General features: G+C 45.1%; 1 protein-coding gene across 1 annotated transcript in view; it reads right to left on the bottom strand.

The window, feature by feature from the left end:
• Positions 1-4,436: 4,436 nt before the first annotated feature.
• LOC122548334 overlaps positions 4,437-18,691 on the bottom strand; it is a 23,620-nt gene continuing 9,365 nt past the window's right edge. The window contains exons 2-5 of the mRNA XM_043686869.1: positions 15,464-15,513; positions 9,469-9,564; positions 8,430-8,495; positions 4,437-4,613 (exon numbers count right to left, since the gene is read on the bottom strand). Coding sequence (XP_043542804.1) covers positions 4,482-4,613; positions 8,430-8,495; positions 9,469-9,564; positions 15,464-15,513 — 344 coding nt within the window. The 3' untranslated portion in view covers positions 4,437-4,481. The remainder of the gene's footprint in view (positions 4,614-8,429; positions 8,496-9,468; positions 9,565-15,463; positions 15,514-18,691) is intronic.

Below are 18,691 nucleotides of genomic sequence, written 5' to 3'. Positions count from 1 at the left end.
TCTTCCTTTTTGGAATGAACTGGTCCTGCATCTTCTGCATTATACCCAGAAATATTTGCCATTGTTCCTCCACTGTCATCCCTGCTAAGGTATTGCACCATTGAACTTTGGTCAGCTCCTCCCTCATAGCTCCATAGTTCCCTTTATTCAACTGAAATATTGTCACTTCCGAGATTGTACCCTCTCCCTCAAATTGCAGATTGAAGCTTATTGTATTATGGTCACTACTTCCCAATGGCTCCTTCACTTCGAGGTCCCTGATCAATTCTGGTTCGTTGCACAATACCAGATCTAGAATTTCCTTCTTCCTGGTCGGCTCAAGCACCAGCTGTTCTAAGAATCCATCTCGGAGGCACTCCACAAAGTCTCTTTCTTGAGGTCCATACCATCCTGATTCTCCCAGTCTACCTGCATGTTGAAATTCCCCCATAACTATAGTAATATCTTTGTGACAGGCCAATTTCAGCTCCTTATTCAACTTACACCCTACATCCAGACTACTGTTTGGGGGCCTGTAGATAACTCCCATGAGGGTCTTTCTACCCTTTGAATTTCTCAGCTCTATCCATACTGACTCTACATCCCGATTCTAGGTCCTCCTGCACAAGGGGCTGAATATCATTCCTTATCAACGGGGCCACCCCATCCCCTCTAACCATCAGTCTGTTCCTTTTAAATCTTTCCCCTCTCACCCTAAACCTATGCCCAGCTAGTTCTCAACTCCCCAGCCCAGGGAAGAGACTTTGTCTATTTATCCTATCCATGCCCCTCATGATTTTATAGATCTCCAAGATAACCTGTCAACTTCTGATACTCCAGGGAAAACAGCCCCAGTCTATCCCTACAGCTCAAACCCTCCAACCCTAACAATATCCTTGTAAATCTTTTCTGAACCCTTTCAAGTTTCACAGCATCCTTCCTATAGCAGAGAGACTGGAATTGAATGCAGTATTCCAAAAGTGGAATACCCAATGTTCTGTACAGCCACATGACCTCCCAGCTCCTATATTCTATGCATTGACCAATAACCCAAATGTACTCTACTAGGAGAAAGTGAGGACTGCAGATGCTGGAGATCAGAGTCAAGAGTGGGGTGCTGGAAAAGCACAGCAGGTCAGGCAGCATCAGAGCAGCAGGGGAAATGACGTTGAGCATAAGCTCTTCATCAGGAATATTGATGAAGAGCTTATGCTCAAAACATCAATGCTCCTGCTCCTCGGATGCTGCCTGACCAACTGTGCTTTTCCAGCACCCCACTCTTGACCCCTATGTGTCTCCTTCATTATCCTGTTTGATTTCAACTCCACTTTCAAGGAACTATGAACCTGCACTCCAAGGTCTTTGTTCAGCAACACTCCCCAGGACCTTACCATTAAGGTGTACAAGTCCTGCTCGGTTTTACCTTTACAAAATTCAGCACCTCAATTATCTAAATTAAACTCCATCTGCCACTTTAGCCCATTGGCCCATCTGATCAAGAACATAGATCACAGTGCAGTACAGGCCCTCTATGTTGCACCACCCTGTGAAACCAATCTAACCTACAGTATTCCATTCTCAGCCATATGCCAATCCAATGACCATTTAAATGCCCTTAAAATTGGCAAATCGTTGCAGGCAGTGTGTTCCATGCCCCTACTCCTATTTGAGTAAAGAACCTACCTCTGACATCTGTCCTATATCTATCACCCCTCAATTTAAAGCTATGTCCCCTCGTGCTAGCTAACACCATCTGAGGAAAAAGGCTCACTGTCCACTATCTAACCCTCTGATTATCAGATGACTCAATTAAATCAAATCTCAACCTTCTTTCTAACAGAAACAGCCTCAAGTCCCTCAACCATTCCCCATAAGACCTTCCTTCCACACCAGGCAACATTGTGGTAAATCCCTACGGAATCCTTTCCAAAGCTTCCATATCCTTCCTACAATACGGTGACCAGAACTATATGCAATACTCGTAATGTGGCGACACCAGAGTTTTGTACAGCTGCAGCATGACCTCATGGTTCTGAAACTCAATCCCTTGACCAATAAAAGCTAACACACTGTATGCCTTCTTAACAATCCTAAGAACCTGGGTGGCAACTTTCAGCGATCTATGTACATCAACACCAATCTCTGCTCATCTATATACCAAGAATCTTACCATTAGCCCAGTACTCTGCATTCCTGTTACTCCTTCCAAAGTGAATCATCTCACTTTTCCATATTTCACTCCATTTGCCACCTCTCAGTCCAGCTCTACAGCTTGTGTCTGTCTGTAACCTACATCCTTCATCATTATCCACAACTCTCCTGAACTTAGGGTCATTTGTAAATTTACTAATCCATCCTTCTATGCCCTCATCCAGGTCATTTATAAAAAAATGACAAATAGCAGTGGCCCTTGCAGTATACTACTAGTAGCTGAAATCCAGGATGAACATGTCTCATCAACCAGCACCCTCTGTCTTCTTTCAGCTAGCCGATTTCTGATCTAAACTGCTAAATCACCCTCAATCCCATGCCTCAGTGCAATAGCCTACCATGGGGAACCTTATCAAATGCCTTACTGAAATCCATATACACCACATCAACCACTTTACCCTCATCCACCTGTTTGGTCATCTTCTCAAAGAGCTTAATAAGGTTTGTGAGGCACAACCTTCTCTTCACAAAACCATGTACGGTAGACTATCCCTAATCAATTTATTCCTTTCGAGATTGTACATTCTCTTATAATCCTTTACCCACAAACCGAAGTAAGGCTCATCGGTCTATAATTACCAGGGTTGTCTCTACTCCCCTTCTTGAAGGGAACATTTGCTATCGTTCAATCTTCTGGCACTATTCCTGTAGACAATGATGACAAAGATCAAAACCTCCCTGGCTTCCCAGAGAATCCTAGGATAAATACCATCCAGTCCAGGGGACTTATCTATTTCTTGTACTGAGTTAAACTTCTTCACTGACCACTACACCTCCAATTTGGGTGTCATCTGCAATTATTTACTAACATAAGTATAGTTAATCATTTATATAATGACGAAAAGTTGTGGACCCAGCACTGATCCTTGTGGCACACCATTGGTTACAGGCCTCCAGTCTGAAAAGCAACCCTCCACCACCCTCTGTCTTCTACCTTTAAGCCAGTTCTGTATCCAAAGTGTTGGTTCTCCCTGTATTCCACATGATCTAACCTTGCTAACCTTGGGGAACCTTGTCGAATGCCTTATGGAAGTCCATGTAGACAATATCCACTGTCTTCAATCTTATCAATTGAAAAACAAACTCAAGTTAGTGAGACATGACTTCCCACACAAAACCATGCTGACAATTCACAATAAGTCCTTGCCTTTTCAAATACATGCAAATCCTCTCCCTCAGGATTGCCTCCAACAACTTACCCTCCACACATCAGGCTCAGCAGTCTGTTGTTCCCTGGCTTTTTCTTACAGCCTTAGATAGCAGCACCACCACATTAGCCACCCTTCAGTCTTCTAGCACCTCACCTGTATCATCGATAGCCATGAGATGATACAAGGCAAGGGGCCCAGCAATCACTTCCCCAGCTTCCCACAAAGTACTGAGTACCTGATCAGGTCCTGGAGATTTATCCACCCTTGTGTTAAGATGCCCAGCACCTCCTCCCCTATAATGTGGGTACTCTAAGGAGATTACTATTTACTTTCCCAAGTTCCCTCACTTCCATATCCTTCTCCATAGTAAACACTGATGTGAAATATTTGTTTAGTATCTCACCCCTTGACCTGCAGCTCCACACAGATGGTCTGGTTTGGTTTTTTCGGTTAAAAATGAGGCATGTGCAACCCCTTTGATGTAAAAATCTCTTTAAAACCTTGGCTTTGTTACGATGGATTAGAAGCAGGAGACCAGTTGAGGCCTAGCCCCAAGCCTGCTCTACCTCAATGTTTGTGCCTTGATATTTTTGGAAATATTTCCATTGAATATCCTCTGGCTGGAGAGAGATGGGCACCATGAGGATACAGAGCTTTATTTCCACCTCCAACTCTATTCTGATTGAACTCCTTTCCCCTCTCCCCCTCAGTTTTGAGGATTCGCTTGGCACATAATGAGCTCGGATTGTAAATAGTTAATTGTCCACACTGGTGTTTTCCTGGTGGCAGTTAGTTAAAACAAAATCAAAGTGGTTAGGTTGTGGAAAACTTGCCACGTTGTGATATAGTCTGGGTGTAAAGGCAGCTCTGTTACAGTACAGCATCATGACAGGTTGGCTTGTAGCTTAAACTCCAACTTTTCCCATCTCCTGAAAGTCTAGACTCCCCAGTCAATTAAAAATCTGCCCAACTTAGCTTTAGGATGGGTGTCTGAAATGTACATGAAAATAAGTGTCTGAGAGCAAGAGTGCTAATACACAACAGAAGTGGAGGTGGGGTAGGAGGTGCAAACAAATTAAAATTCAGCTCAAGAAGTTTGGAATATAAATTTAGAGCGTTGTTCACATCGTACAGCACTTATCAACTCTGGCTAAACTTGTTATCACCCGGAGAGATTATGTGGGGAATCTCCACTTCATCCAGTAAATACTCCAGGGTATCATCAAGGTAGTCTTCGCCCAGCCTGCTGTGATTTTCCTTTGTAGCAGAGACCTGGAGGTGACAGCAAAGTAATTTGTGAACACAAGAACACTGTTCCCCTTGTACAGAGGAACTCACTCGGATGCTGCCTGAATTGCTGTGCTCTTCCAGCACCACTGATCCAGAATCTGGTTTCCAGCATCTGCAGTCATTGTTTTTACCTCAGCCATACTAACTGTCAGGCTTCCTTAAACAGTATTAAAAAGGCACAGTGAGGGAGAGACAATGTCACCCTTGTTTCTTTACCAGGGTGGCTCAGACTTGCAGGATTCAGTCCTTACAGTCATTCAGATAGAGATCACCAGTTGTGACCTCAACTCCACACAAATCTTGCTCAGAAAATTCCACCTCGAACACATTCAGTGACCTCCATCACGCTCTGGGAAGGATTATTTCAGTTTTGTGAATTAGTTGTCAAAGAGTGTAAAACTTAAAACTCTCCCCGTTTCCATTATAAAAGAGGGACCTCATTTTTAAAAGCTGTGACCCCCACACCCAGCCACCATTTCAGCATTCACCCTCTCAAGACTGTTTGGGACCTGACTTTTCATCGAGAATCCCCTCTTGAAACGCCAACAGATACAGGCCTAGCATGTGGAAACATCCTTCCTTTTATCCCAGCAATGAGCCTTTCCCTGAACTGCCTCTAAAACACAGGAGACTAAAACAGTGCAGTGAAGACATAGCTGCAATAAGAAAAGGAGGACCATTGATATTCCTCTCCCCGTGCAGTAAAACAAACTTTGTTAGCAATATTGGTCACCTGCTGTATCTGCAAACCCATTGTGATTCAAATATCCAGCCATCCAGACCCCTCCGCACTTAAAGTAAACTGCTTTATTCTTCCCAACAAAAATGGGAACAATCAAATTCAAATTTGGGCGGCACGGTGGCACAGTGGTTAGCACTGCTGCCTCACAGCGCCAGAGACCCGAGCACTGCTGCCTCACAGCGCCAGAGACCCGGGTTCAATTCCCGACTCAGGCGATTGACTGTGTAGAGTTTGCACATTCTCCTCATGTCTGCGTGGGTTTCCTCCGGGTGCTCCGGTTTCCTCCCACAGTCCAAAGATGTGCAGGTCAGGTGAATTGGCCATGCTAAATTGCCCGTAGTGTTAGGTAAAGGGGTAAATGTAGGGGAATGGGTGGGTTACGCTTCAGCGGGTCGGTGTGGACTTGTTGGGCCGAAGGGCCTGTTTCCACACTGTAAGTTATCTATCTATCAAATTACACTCTACCAATCCTCCCCCTCCCGCCCCCCCAACCCCAACCACCCTTCCCCTCTCTATCCTCAGACTCTGCCACCTTGTGGCTTATTTTTTCATCATCAACTTTAACTACCCTACATTTGGTCTCCTCATCCCAATCATTGGTACCCATTGTAAATTGAGGCTTGAGAACACTGCCTGGTAATGGAGGTTATGTTTAAACTTAAATCTGTGTAGATGTAACCATTCATCCGAAATGCAAGAAGATCCTGAAACAGCATGATAAGGGCCAAGGATAGTAACGATCCCACAACAGAGTTAACATGCAATCAACCCTCACGTGCTAAGTTGGAAATGTTACAGCCAGATAATTGAAATAGACCAAGGAGTTGGGGTGCAAAGCACTGATCCTGGTAGTACCAAACTAGCTCTTGATCTGCCCGAAATCAGAATGACCAGTTTATTCCCACGGTTTTCTGTCCGTTTATCTATTAACCTGAGAAAGTGCTAGTAATCTTGTTCACTAACCTCCTGTATTGGACCTGATCAAAATCCTTCCAAAGGAAGAAAATGACACCTCACCCACTGGATAATCCCCATTGTCTACTCCACCAGTAACAAAGATGGGAATAAGTTTGTCAAACATCTCCCTTTCATAAATTCGATTTGACTCACCCAAACAGACCATTATTTCCAAAGTATCTGGTTCCCACATTTTAAAACAGGAGACTCCCTTTTCTAACTGAGTTAGGAATAAGTTGGAAGCCTCCAGTTTTCTCCCTCCTTAAACAAGGGGCTACCTTTCAGTCTGCAGGAAACAAACCAGAGTCTGTAGAATTTGGGATGATGATTAATTATGTATCCGCCATCTCTGTAGATATCTTCAACAGCCTTGGGGGATCTTCAAAAATACTGTCCCATTAGTTTCTCCAATATTACTTTTCCTACCTGCCTCCACCTCACCCCATTCTCTTGTCTCATCCCTAGCAATGTTTCTGTATGTTCCAAATTTTTTTTGTCAGATGGTGGCTTTACACTCACATCAAATGGGTTTGGATTCAAGATAGACTGGTCAAGAATGATCTTCAATACTGGGCTTAGTTATAACATCTTAGCACGATGATGCATGGTATTTAGAGATACACCAATCATCAAATCTTGGATTACTGAAAGACTTTTCCATAAACTACCACCAAAGGTTAAATCTGTCCACTCTGCTTACTTCCTGTCTTAACATTCAACACTAAACTTCAGGCTTCAACCTAATCTGTGCATTTCTCTTCCACCTCTACTCCACCCACACTACTATTTATACCCAGTGAGTAGCAGCTCCACAAGGTGGCTTCAGGGTCTCAAAGCCTTCACAAGTGAAGGCAAACAAAAAAAGTTAAAAATCACAATATCAGGTGATTGAAGGAGCGTCGCTCCGAAAGCTAGTGTGCTTCCAATTAAACCTGTTGGACTATAACCTGGTGTTGTGTGCTTTTTAACTTTGTACACCCCAGTCCAACACCGGCATCTCCGAATCAAAATAAACGGTTTTACTTTACTCCTACTCCCATTTCTTAGGAACTTATGTCAGAGTCATACAGCATGGAAACAGACCCATCTGTCCAACCAATCATGCTGACCATAATCCAAAACTAAACTAATCCCATCTACCCCTACTCCTGACCCATATCCCTCCAAACATTTCCTATTCATGAACTGATCTAAGTGGCTTTTAAATATTGTAACTGTAGCTGCATCCACCAATTTCTCAAGGTTCATTCCAAATGTAAACCATCCTCAAGATGTTTGCCTAATGTCTTTTTAAAAATCTCTCCTCTCACCTAGAAAAGGGGAGGTGGAGGAGTTGTTGTTGGACTGGGGCGGACAAAGTTAAAAATCTTTAAGAATGGTCGCAGGTTTCATTTCATTAATACAAACTCCAGAACTTCTTTTAAATCACCTTAAGGTGACCTGCAACCCATTCTAAAAGATGAAAGACCTAACAATCCAGGTTTGCTCAATACTGTAAACTTTTGCCATAAATTCTGTGTCTTATGGTCTTATACTCCACAACCACATGAAGGAGCAGCTCTCCAAAAGCTAGTGTTTCCAATGAAACCTGTTGGGCTATAACCTGGTGTGGTGTGATTTTTAAGTTAAAAATATGTCTCATTGAGTCTTAAAATCCCCATCCTAGGAGGAAGACAACTACCATTAACCCTATCCACGCCTCTCTGGATTTTATAAACCTCCAACCTCCAACACTCCAATGAAAAAAGTTCCAGCCTTTCTTTACAACTCAAACCTTCCATACCCAGGAACATGCTGGTAAGTCTCTTCTGAACCCTCTGTACTTGATAATATCCTTCCTATAACAGGGCAGCCAGTCGCAGACAGTACTCCAGAAGAGGCCTTAGCAATGTCCTGTACAACCTCAACATGACGTCCCAATTCCTACACAAAGGATTGAGCAATGAAGGTAAGTGCGCTCAATGTCCTCTTAACCACACCTACTCAGCAAAGATAGAGATACAACAATGAGCCATACAGGACAGTAACAGACCCTTTGGAGTGACTCGTTCATGCAAGTGCACTATTACGAGCATATTTCCTACGTCTGTGTATAATACCTCCTCATCATCATCAGCACCAGCTCCATGGATTTCTGTCCTGTCTTCAAAGTGACCCCTGATGCCCTGGATTGAGACAAAAAGAGGCAGTGGGTATATTGGCAAGCACCTTAGCTAGGAACATTTCTTCAGGTACTTTTGTGCTTGAACAGGGGAATGTTAATTGGGGAGACTTTCCATTTCATATTCTAATGGAGATGGTCTTCCCCCAGTCACCACAGCTCAGACCAGTTTTGGACAGAAACTGAGCCAAAATGGAAATCAATACTCAGACTGCAGCTGTAATCAATCATCTTCGGAAAAAAAAGTGAGCAGAAAATTAGAGATGGAACACGCTCTTTATATAAAAAAAATGGATTGGGATATTCAGCTTGACTGGAATTGTACAAAAGTTGGTCATTAGATATTGACCAAAAGCTGATTGAGCTCTTGGGAAAACAAATCAAAACAAAACACATGCATTGGTCTCCTCAGTTCACATTTTGTATAATTCTCGTTAGCAGTCCAATACTTGAGAAAAATGAACCCAAAATCCTCTGCTGGGAGACCTTCCCCAAAGACATGGAAACATTCCCCTCCTCTCTCCCCACCCCCTCACCCCAGTGGTTCAAGAAGGCAGCTCACCCCCACCTTCTCAAGGGGGGGCAACTAGGGACAGGGCAGTAAATGCAGCTCACCCCCACCTTCTCCAGGAGGGGCAACTAGGGACAGGGGCAGTAAATGCAGCTCACCCCCCACCTTCTCAAGGGGGGGCAACTAGGGACAGGGCAGTAAATGCAGCTCACCCCCACCTTCAAGAGGGGCAACTAGGGACTGGGCACGTAGTGTGTGGCTGCAAGGATGCCTCACGTCATAGAAGGAGCCTACCTGGAACACTAAACAAACTTCTACATGTTGGGTGAAGATTGCTTTCAAGGAGTTAGGCAAAAGTTCTTCAGAGCTAATGGGGATGGGTGAAGAAATCAGGAGCAGACTTGGATGATCAGCTGTGATCATATTGAAATGACAGAAAGAAACAAAATGAGGGGAACAAACTTACTGGGGAGCACAGATATTTAAATCCACAATGGGCATCTGTCCCTTGCTGCCTCCCAGATTGTTCACCATCACGACTGACGCAGTTCGCCATAGTTTCCTGTAGAGAGCAATTACAAACCTGAAAATGACAAAAGTACTCACTGACCACTTAGTTTGAGAGTGTCTAGCGCCTGCTGACTTGAGCTCCTCAGTTTGATCAGGAGAAACATTTATGGATTGGGATGTCACTAAAAAGGGGGCAAACAAGTGGACAATCGCTTGATGCTACGGTTCACAGTGTTAACATTAACAAGGTCTTTCGGCAATGCTCCAAGCTCCATGTTCCAGTGAAACCACGCTGCAGAGGGATTGACGACAAATCAATGATGCTTGCAATCTGAAATTGCTAGTTTTTCTTTTTCTCATTAAAAAAACAAATCACTGACTATTTTGCAGAGAGGTGACAGACCAAACTCAGGAGAAGGATAACTAATGTCAACAAAATCTGGGACCTGTCAACAGAACAGTGCCCAGCGTGGTTCAGACTTGGTCTGTATGCTCCAACATGCAATCAGGTCACTGAATGCAGGAAAGAAACTCTTAAAACTCAGTATTAACAGAAATATCACAATCCCATAGAGTCATGCAGTACAGAAAGGCCCTTGGCCCATTGACTCTGTACTACACTCCTACCTGCAGTCCTCACTTTCTACACCATGCCCATAGCCTTAAGTGTAATGACACTTCGAGTGCTCGTGCAGGTATTTTTTTTAAAAAAGGTTCAGGTTTCCCATCTCGATGCCCCTCCCAGGCAGTCTATTCCAGATCCCACCCATTGGGTGAGAGAAAGCATTCCTCAAATCTCCTGCTTTGTAAGTTAAAGGATGTCCCCTTGTTCTTGACCCTTCGACCAAGGAGAACACCTGCTTTCTATCAACCCTATCCACACCCCTCAATTTTACAAACCTCTATCAGATGCCACCCCCTCCCCCCACACACCCAAGCCCATTGTCAAACTGCTCCATTTTAGGCACCCCCTCCAGTGCCATCACATCCTTCCTACAGTGTGGGTGATACCTGAGTTTGCAAAAACAACATCATCTGCTAGACCTACACAGTGCCTTTTGTGACATTCTATTTCAGCTGCTTCATTGAATGGTATGTTCCTGTGAATGAGTCAAAAGGGCAGGGAAGGGGATGGCAGAGTAGTCTTTTTGCTGGATTGTTAACTCAGAGACCCAGGGAACGTTCTGGGGACCCAGATTTGAATCCTGCCATGGCAGCTGGTGGAATTTGAATTCAATTTAAAAATCTGGGGGTTAAGAGTCTACTGCAGCCTCAACGCCAGTTGTCTCGGTTCAATCCCAACCTCAAACAAATGCTGTGTGGAGCTTGCACATTCTCCCAGTGTCTGCATGGGCTTCCTACCAAAATCCAAAGATGTGCAGGTTAGGTGAGTTGGCCATACTAAATTGCATAGTGTTCAGGGATGTGTAGGATAGGAGCATTAGTCAGGGATAAATGTAGATTAGATTATTTACAGTGTGGAAACAGGCCCTTCGGCCCAACAAGTCCACACCGACCCGCCGAAGCGCAACCCACCCTTTCCCCTACGTTTACCCCTTTTACCTAACACTACGGGCAATTTAGCTTGGCCAATTCACCTGACCTGCACATTTTTGGACTGTGGGAGGAAACCGGAGCACCCGGAGGAAACCCACGCAGACACGGGGAGAATGTGCAAACTCCACACAGTCAGTCGCCTGAGTCGGGAAATGAACCCGGGTCTCTGGCGCTGTGAGGCAGCAGTGCTAACCACTGTGCCACCATGCCGCCCACATGGAGTAATAAGTAGGGAAATGGGTTTGGGTGGGATACTCTGAGGGACAGTGTGGACTTGTTAGGTGAAGGGCCGGTTTCCACACCAAGGATTCTATGATAATCATGACCATGAATCCATTGCCAAACGTTGGAAAGACTCCTTAAGAAAGGAAACAGTTTTCCTTACCCAGTCTGGCCTACATGTGACATCAGACCCACAGCCTCTGGGCAATTGGGGATGAGCAATAAATGCTAGCCTGGCCAATGACACCCTCTTCCCCAAAACCTCCAGCTCACAGTCAGCTATTTGACCAAGCCTTAAATACCCAGTGATCAAAATCCAATTAATTGACCATGTGCTCCACCACGACAAAGCAGCAATAACTGATTGCGAACAGATCAGGAAGGATGATGGGAGGGATCCAAATAGAACTCTTCTCCACCCCCACTCCTTCCTTTCACCATCCTCAGAGCCAGGCCAGAGGAGAATATTACAGCTTTCCACAGCAATCATACCAGCTCCCATTCATTGTTCTGAGCTTTCTCACCATTTTCCCTTGGTTCTTTCCTTCCAACTCTTCCCCCTAACTTTTCCTATTTCCTGGAAACCCCTCCACCCCATCACTAACCCCTTTTCTCCCCCCCACCACTCCATCCCATCACTCCCCTAACCCCATGTGAGATTAGGAGGAGGAGGAGGAGCTTGGCCGTAGGGAATCTCAGACCTAAAGAATTCTAGCAGGGACTAGCTCAAGGTAAACAAAGGCAGGATGTTCCTGATGACCAAGGAGACTAGAATCAGGGTTGGGAGCACAAGAGGGGGCAATGGGAGGAAGTTGTCATAGTCTAAGGATACAGTGTGACTGAGGGGAGAGAAATGTATTCCCCAGAGAGTAGGGAGTCTGTGGAATTCACCCACAGAGAGGGGGTTGGGGACAAAACATTGTATGTTTTCAAGGAGGGGGTAGATATAGTTCTTAGGGCAAAAGGGGTTACAGGATGTGAGAATGGGAAGGGAGGCAGAGATAGGATTAGGATATTAAGGTCAATGATTAACCATGACCATGACCATATGGGATAGTAGAGGGGGTTCAAGAGGCCAAATGGCCTACTCCTGTAGTCGTTAACGTTTCAATGTTATGCTACTATTAACTACTGGTCAAGATTATTAGGTGCAAGAGTACCTGGAGAGATCCTCAAACCCTCAGCCGAGACAGAGGCCACTAATGAGGCAAGACTGACTCTTCAGAAACAGGGAATATCATTCCAGATCTGTCCCCACATAGAGTGGCTCAGACTAGAACTAGGGTCAGTCACCAGGGGAATGGTCTCTCCTTCCACAAGAGGAATTTGTAGATGGCTGACCTCAAGGAACATGGAGCAGCAGGAACATTCAGAGAGAACATACAGTAGACAGACCAGGATAACAAGCCCCCTTCCCCTTAAACCCTACCTTCTCAGCAAAGCCAATTTAACAAAGGAGGTTATTGGATTCAGGGCTTTTATCCTCAGCTCATTTACTGCTCGTTAACTTCAAACGCAGCCCAGCTGGGTAGCCTCTGTCTTAAAGAGCCAGCCACCTTTGCATTGGAGTAAGGGATAACTGGTTCTAAGCCAGGCAGTGTAATAGAGATATACTGGAGGGATTAGAGAGTACTGTTGATTGAGGAGATATTGTTTGTATCTCTTTTAAAAATGAGAGGCTTTCATGAAAGTATTTGGGATAATGCAATATTACCTGACTGGCACTTAGGAGGATTGGGTATGATTCCCTGGTCTCTGTGCTGAAGATTTGGGGTCATGTGATTTTAGGACTGAGTGAAACTACACAAAAATCACCAAGAAAAGCTCAGCAGGTTTGGCAGTGTCTGTGGAGAGAAAGCAAAGTTAATGTTTTTGGTCTGGTGACCCTTCCTCAGAATAGAAAGTGATGACAGAGGTGGGGGTAATTGGGGAGAGTAAGTGACAGGTGGAGATGGAGCTCAGAGAGAAAGAGAAAACCAGTTGGACAGACAAAAGGAATGGATAAGGTCAGAATGAATACACTGATTGTGTCCTGTTAGTGGCTAACATAGGGTAAGTGTGTAATGGCAGACTGTAATAACAAGGCCAGGTGGGTGGGGCTTGGGGTAAGGACAAGGGAATAGGTGCTCCAGCCCTGAAGTTGGTGATCTTGATGTTGAGTCCAGAGGCTGTAGAGTTCCTGAGCAGAAAATGAGATGCTGTTCTCCCAGGTTACACTGAGCAAGCTGGAGACAGATGTTAGGCAGGGAATGGGGTGTGGGGTTAAAGTGACAGGGAACGGGAAGCTTGGGCTCATTTCTGCATGCAGGGTGAAGGTGTCACCCAGCCTGCATCTCCTTTCCCCAGTGTAGAGGAGACTGCACTGTGCACTGTGAGCAGCGAATGCAGGTGATTAGATTGAGGGAAGTACAGGGAAAGTATTTTCTGGGCCCTTGGATACTGATGGGGGAGGAAGAAGATGCTGTGGGACTGAGGGGGAGGTGTCTTGGGAGTAGAGAGAGGGGGTGAGGGTGGAAATACGGGAGCTGAGGACCCTGTCAACAACAGGGCTAGGGAATCTCTGTTCAGGAAGGAGGTGGCTATTTCGGAGGCTCCCTTGTCAAAGTTGGCCTTGTTGGAACATATCGGTGGAGATGGAGGAACTGGGAGAGGGAAAAGATGCTTTACAGGAAGCAGTGGGTGAGGATGTATAGTGTAAGTAGCTGTTGGAGTCAGAGGTTAGTATCCATATAAACCCAATCTTCAGAAATGAAAACAAGAGATGTCAAGGAAGGGGGGGAGAAGAGAAAAGTCAGGGATGGATGGATGAGGTGAAGGTGAGAGAGGTGGAAACTGGAATTGAGGGAGATAAACTTTCCCAATTCTGGCTGAGGAGGCAGTACTAAGGACATTATTTGATGTACTGGAGAAAGAGGGAAACTTGCAGAGGGTGGTGTTCCCATGTATCTGCTGCCCCTTGGTCTTCTAGATGGAAGTGGTCATGGGTTTGGAAGGTGCTGTCTGAGGAACTTTGGTGAGTTTTTGCAGGGTATGTTGTAGATAGTAACAGCAGTGTGTACCGAGTGTCAGGGGGTGGAGGGAGGGGATGTTTGTGGATATGGTGCCAATCAATGGGGGCTGCTTCATCCTGGATGGTGTTGAGCTGTGTGGTGTTCTAAAGTATTCCATTGGAATGGAAAGGAATCAAATAGAGTTGAATGGAAGAGAAATTTGTGGCTATATGTATTCTTACAACAAAACCATACATGAGAATATACAAAGTAATGTTAAGACAAAATTCATCAGAGTTCAGTTGATGGCTCCTGGGTTCAGGAAAACTGATTAAGGAATGATGGAAAACCCAGAATGTGCAGCTGGAACGAGACCCCCACACCAGGCAGTGGGAGGATCTCCACATGGTGACGAGAGTTCTGTATTGGGAGACCCCAACACCAGGCTAATGGAAACCACCTTGTTCGCTGGGCTACAGGTGAAACACACCTCTGACTTGGGCCTTGTGGACAGTCTCTGGGGAGTCAGAAGGTGAGTTAGGATTCCCAGCCTCTGACCTGCTCCTGTAGCTACAGTATAGTCCAGTTGAGTTTCTGACTGATGGTAATTACCCAGGATGTTGCTAGTGGCCAAAGAAGCCATTTTCTATGATTCACAACTTTAACTGTACTATCTCAGGATAGCACCAACAAAGTATTAACCAATGATGACAAGATGTAGTAACCAGGCAGCTTCTGGGCATGAGGCAGCTTGTTTTCCCTCCCTTCCTTTAGTTCACAGGTCAGCGCAGTATTGAGGGCCGAAGGGCCTCTTCTGCGCGGTATTGTTCTATGTTGCTCACTACCAAGGGTTGGGCCATGAATTCTAGCAGCCTATGTTCAGGAGCAAAGGGCTGTAGGGGTGTGCTGCTACCTTCTGTATGACCGAGAGACCCTCCTCTCTCATTGCCTGCTGGTCACGTGTATCAGAATGATTTCCAGGTTAACAGTCACTCTGTTTGACCACATCCCATATCTAACCTTCCACAGCCAACAAGGCTTGGCATGGGGCTTCACCTCAGAGCCCCTGCTCCAGAGGTAGGGACACTACCATTTACCCATAAATACTTTAAGTTGTGTGCCTCAATATGCCATTGAACGAATAAGTGATTTTAAAAGTAACTAAGGTTAAAGTGACATTACCTGGGATTGAAGGTCAATTCTTGCCCCTGCTATGGGAGTGAATGGACAACCTGGGAAATCAATGGTGAGAGTGAAAGAGATTAATGCAGGTATTTGGACAATATCTTAATGTCACATCCCCTGAAGCAACATAGAGCCTTAGAGCACATTGACAAACTCCATTCAGTGAATCTAACCATAAAGAAACAGCCATTTCATTGCAGCAAACCTGACTGAGGTGAGGTAACATGAAATTCAAAGGATATGGTTTGAGTGTCTCGGTCTGGCTGCCTGGTGTCATTCCAAGTTCGGATTGAAATTTGCAATGGTTCCTGGATGGACAGGGTTTCGGGAACCTGTGAGTTTACGCTTCAGTTTGTGACCATTTGGATCTTGGATCAAAAGTTGTTCTTGTTTTGCTCCTTTGATGTTTCCTCTCGCTTTCAATAAACACTAAGAATTCAGTTGTCCTCATCTTTTGGCTGATTGTATTAGATTGCCAAGCTGGAATGGTTAGCCGTAGTTATGTCAGAGGCCATGCACAGCTGAGTCAGACTCATTTCAGGCTGTTAAAATGGCCCTTTAAAATCTGAGTTGGCTAATTGCTGCTTGTCATAATATCAGCTGAGGGAGTGGCAGAGGGATGGTCTGGAGAGGAGCAGAGCAGAGACTGAGATCATTGAGGGTGAGGAGCCTCTCTGATGGTGGTCTTATGATATGGGGAAATGTGAGGTTATCCTTTTGGGCAAGAAGACTAGAGAAGCTGCATATTACTGAAGTGGAGAAGCTGTGAATGGTTTTGGGCCTATTTACCTCAGGAAAAATAACTTGTCATTGGAGGCAGTCCAGGAAAAGTTCACTTGGCTAATATCAGGAATAGAGGGATGGTCTTAAGGAGAAGGTGGGCATGTACTTATGGACGTTTTGAAGAATAGGAAACAATGATGTTTAGGGACTTTGACAGGGTAGACAGAGATTGATACCCCTTGTGTGGGAGCATCCAGAACCACAGGGCACAATCTTCGAATAAAGGGTCACCCATTGAAGCTGGAATTTCTCCTCTGAGGGGAGTGGATCTGTGGGATTCCCTACCACCGAGGGCTGTTGAGGCTGGGGTATTTAGTATAGTTAAGGCTGAGAGAGAGATATTATGGGGGAAACGCAGGGAAGTGGGCCTGAGGATGATCAAATCAGCCATGATCTTATTGAATGGTGGAGCAGACTGGATGGGCTGAATGGACTGTTTCTGCTCTTGCATAATAAAAACAAAAACCCCATGATTGTACAGACAATCAACGAGTGTTCCACTTGTACAACATATCCTTGATGTCCAGCTGTGAAATGGATTAATGTTCATTCTCAAAAACTCATCAAAAGTATACTCACTGACTTTACTGGCTAATTTCAGTACCACTCTCTCCTTGCATTGGTCTGTGTGAAAATACCGTGTTCCCCTGTGGGATAAATCTGTGTTCCCTGGTTGCAGAAGACTCTATGATGTAGCTGAAAATGCTTGGGCTGAGGACTGCAGCCTGAGAAACCTCCTGCAATGGTGTCGAATGGCTGCTAGGACTGGCCTTAAACAATGACAACCATCTTCTTTTTGCGCAATTTGCTAATGATTGATACCACTGACGGAGGGATAATTTGTCCTCCTACTTGAGCAATTTTTTCCACCTTGTCACAAAGATGCAACTGAGCAGGAGCAGCCTGACTGGTTGTGCAGCTATTGGAGCACAATATCTTCAGCTCTGTAGGTAGTTGTTAAGGCTCATCACTTTTGCAGGATCTGTATTCATGCCTCATTGTAAGTTAGCAACCTCTGACAGTATGGCATTACTTCAGTCTTGCACACGTGTCATCCTGAGCTACATACTGGAGTGGATCTTTTAATTTATAACTTTTTTTTTTTGAATCAACGAGAGTAATAAACCCAATCAGCAGTGTTGGAAGGACAGTGCCCATAAAAGTGAAGATCTAAAGAGGTCAGGGTAGATTGTTCAGTGGTTTGAATGAGAATAGGGTGCAAGCTGGAAGGCTAACATGTTGGAAAATGTTGTTTAGGAAAGGTGGATTAGACAAAACTATGAAATGATACCAAGTCAAAACTGAGTATGACTAGGGAGATGAAGTGATGGTAGCAAAAATAGCTATTAAGATGGTTTTGATATCCAAAACAGAGGAAAACAACTGATGTAACGTTTGTAGTTGAAATTGCAGATTATGGGGAGATCTTCATTTCAAATGATCCTAAATTTGTCTCGAGGATTTACCGAGAGGACAGTGGTTTTATCATGTCCTGCACAATCTTAGTTAATATTGACCAGGTCTGTTGTGTGTCAGACAGTTAGGTTTGCTTCGATTGGTCAAGCTAGTCTTCACACCCTCAATTTATGCGCTCAAGCAGCTTGAATGATACTTGAACTTTTATCTTCTGACTCGGGTTTTGCTATCCAATTTTCCCATTCCCCTGTTTCTGTTCTGATGCCAACTTTGACAAAGGGAGTCTCTGAAATGTCCACCTTCTTCCGCAACTGGGGATTTCCTAGCACCATAGTTGGCTGGGTCCGGACCATCTCCCACACTTCTGCCCTCACCCTGTCTCTTCCTTCCCACAACAGCAGTAGGGTTCCCCTGGTCCTCACTTGCCATCACGCTAGTACCAACATCCAAAAGATCATTAGCCATAAGTTCTGTGATCTGCAGCAGGATGCCCACCAGCTCCCGATACATATTCCTCTCCCTTTCTTCGTCAGTCTCCCACAAGGGCTGTTTGCTCTGGGACACCTTGGTCCACTCCTCCTTCTCTCCCAACACCCCCCCATTGCCCCACGGCATCTTCCCCTGGAACCATAGAAGGTGTAACACTTGCATGTTTACTTTCTCCCTCCTCATTATCCAAGGGCCCAAACACACCTTCAAGGTGAAGCAGCACTTTACCTGCTTTTTGCATCAGAGAGCAGCGGGAGCTGGGCGGAAGTGAAGGCAGAGCGTGAAGCCAGTCGGGAAGGTAAGTGATTGTTATTTGAGTGGGTGTGTTCTAGACCCCAGGTCCTACAACATAGGGCCTCCCTCCCTCCCTCCTGCCGCCTCTAACCTAAATTAAAAGTCCACAGACTTGCCCCAAAAAGAGGGTCCAAGGAAGTTCCTGTGGATTGAAGAGTGAGGCTTTAGCTCAGGAGTCTTTGACAAGGAGGTTGAGTGAAGTGATTACACCACAGTTGAAGAGGGTGAAGACATGACTGCCAA

This window comes from Chiloscyllium plagiosum, unplaced genomic scaffold (genome assembly GCF_004010195.1).
Source record: "Chiloscyllium plagiosum isolate BGI_BamShark_2017 unplaced genomic scaffold, ASM401019v2 scaf_53, whole genome shotgun sequence".
In the NCBI taxonomy this organism is placed as follows: Eukaryota; Metazoa; Chordata; class Chondrichthyes; order Orectolobiformes; family Hemiscylliidae; genus Chiloscyllium; species Chiloscyllium plagiosum.
Note: the sequence above shows the minus strand (reverse complement) of the source record. Positions and strands in the feature narration are given on the sequence as shown.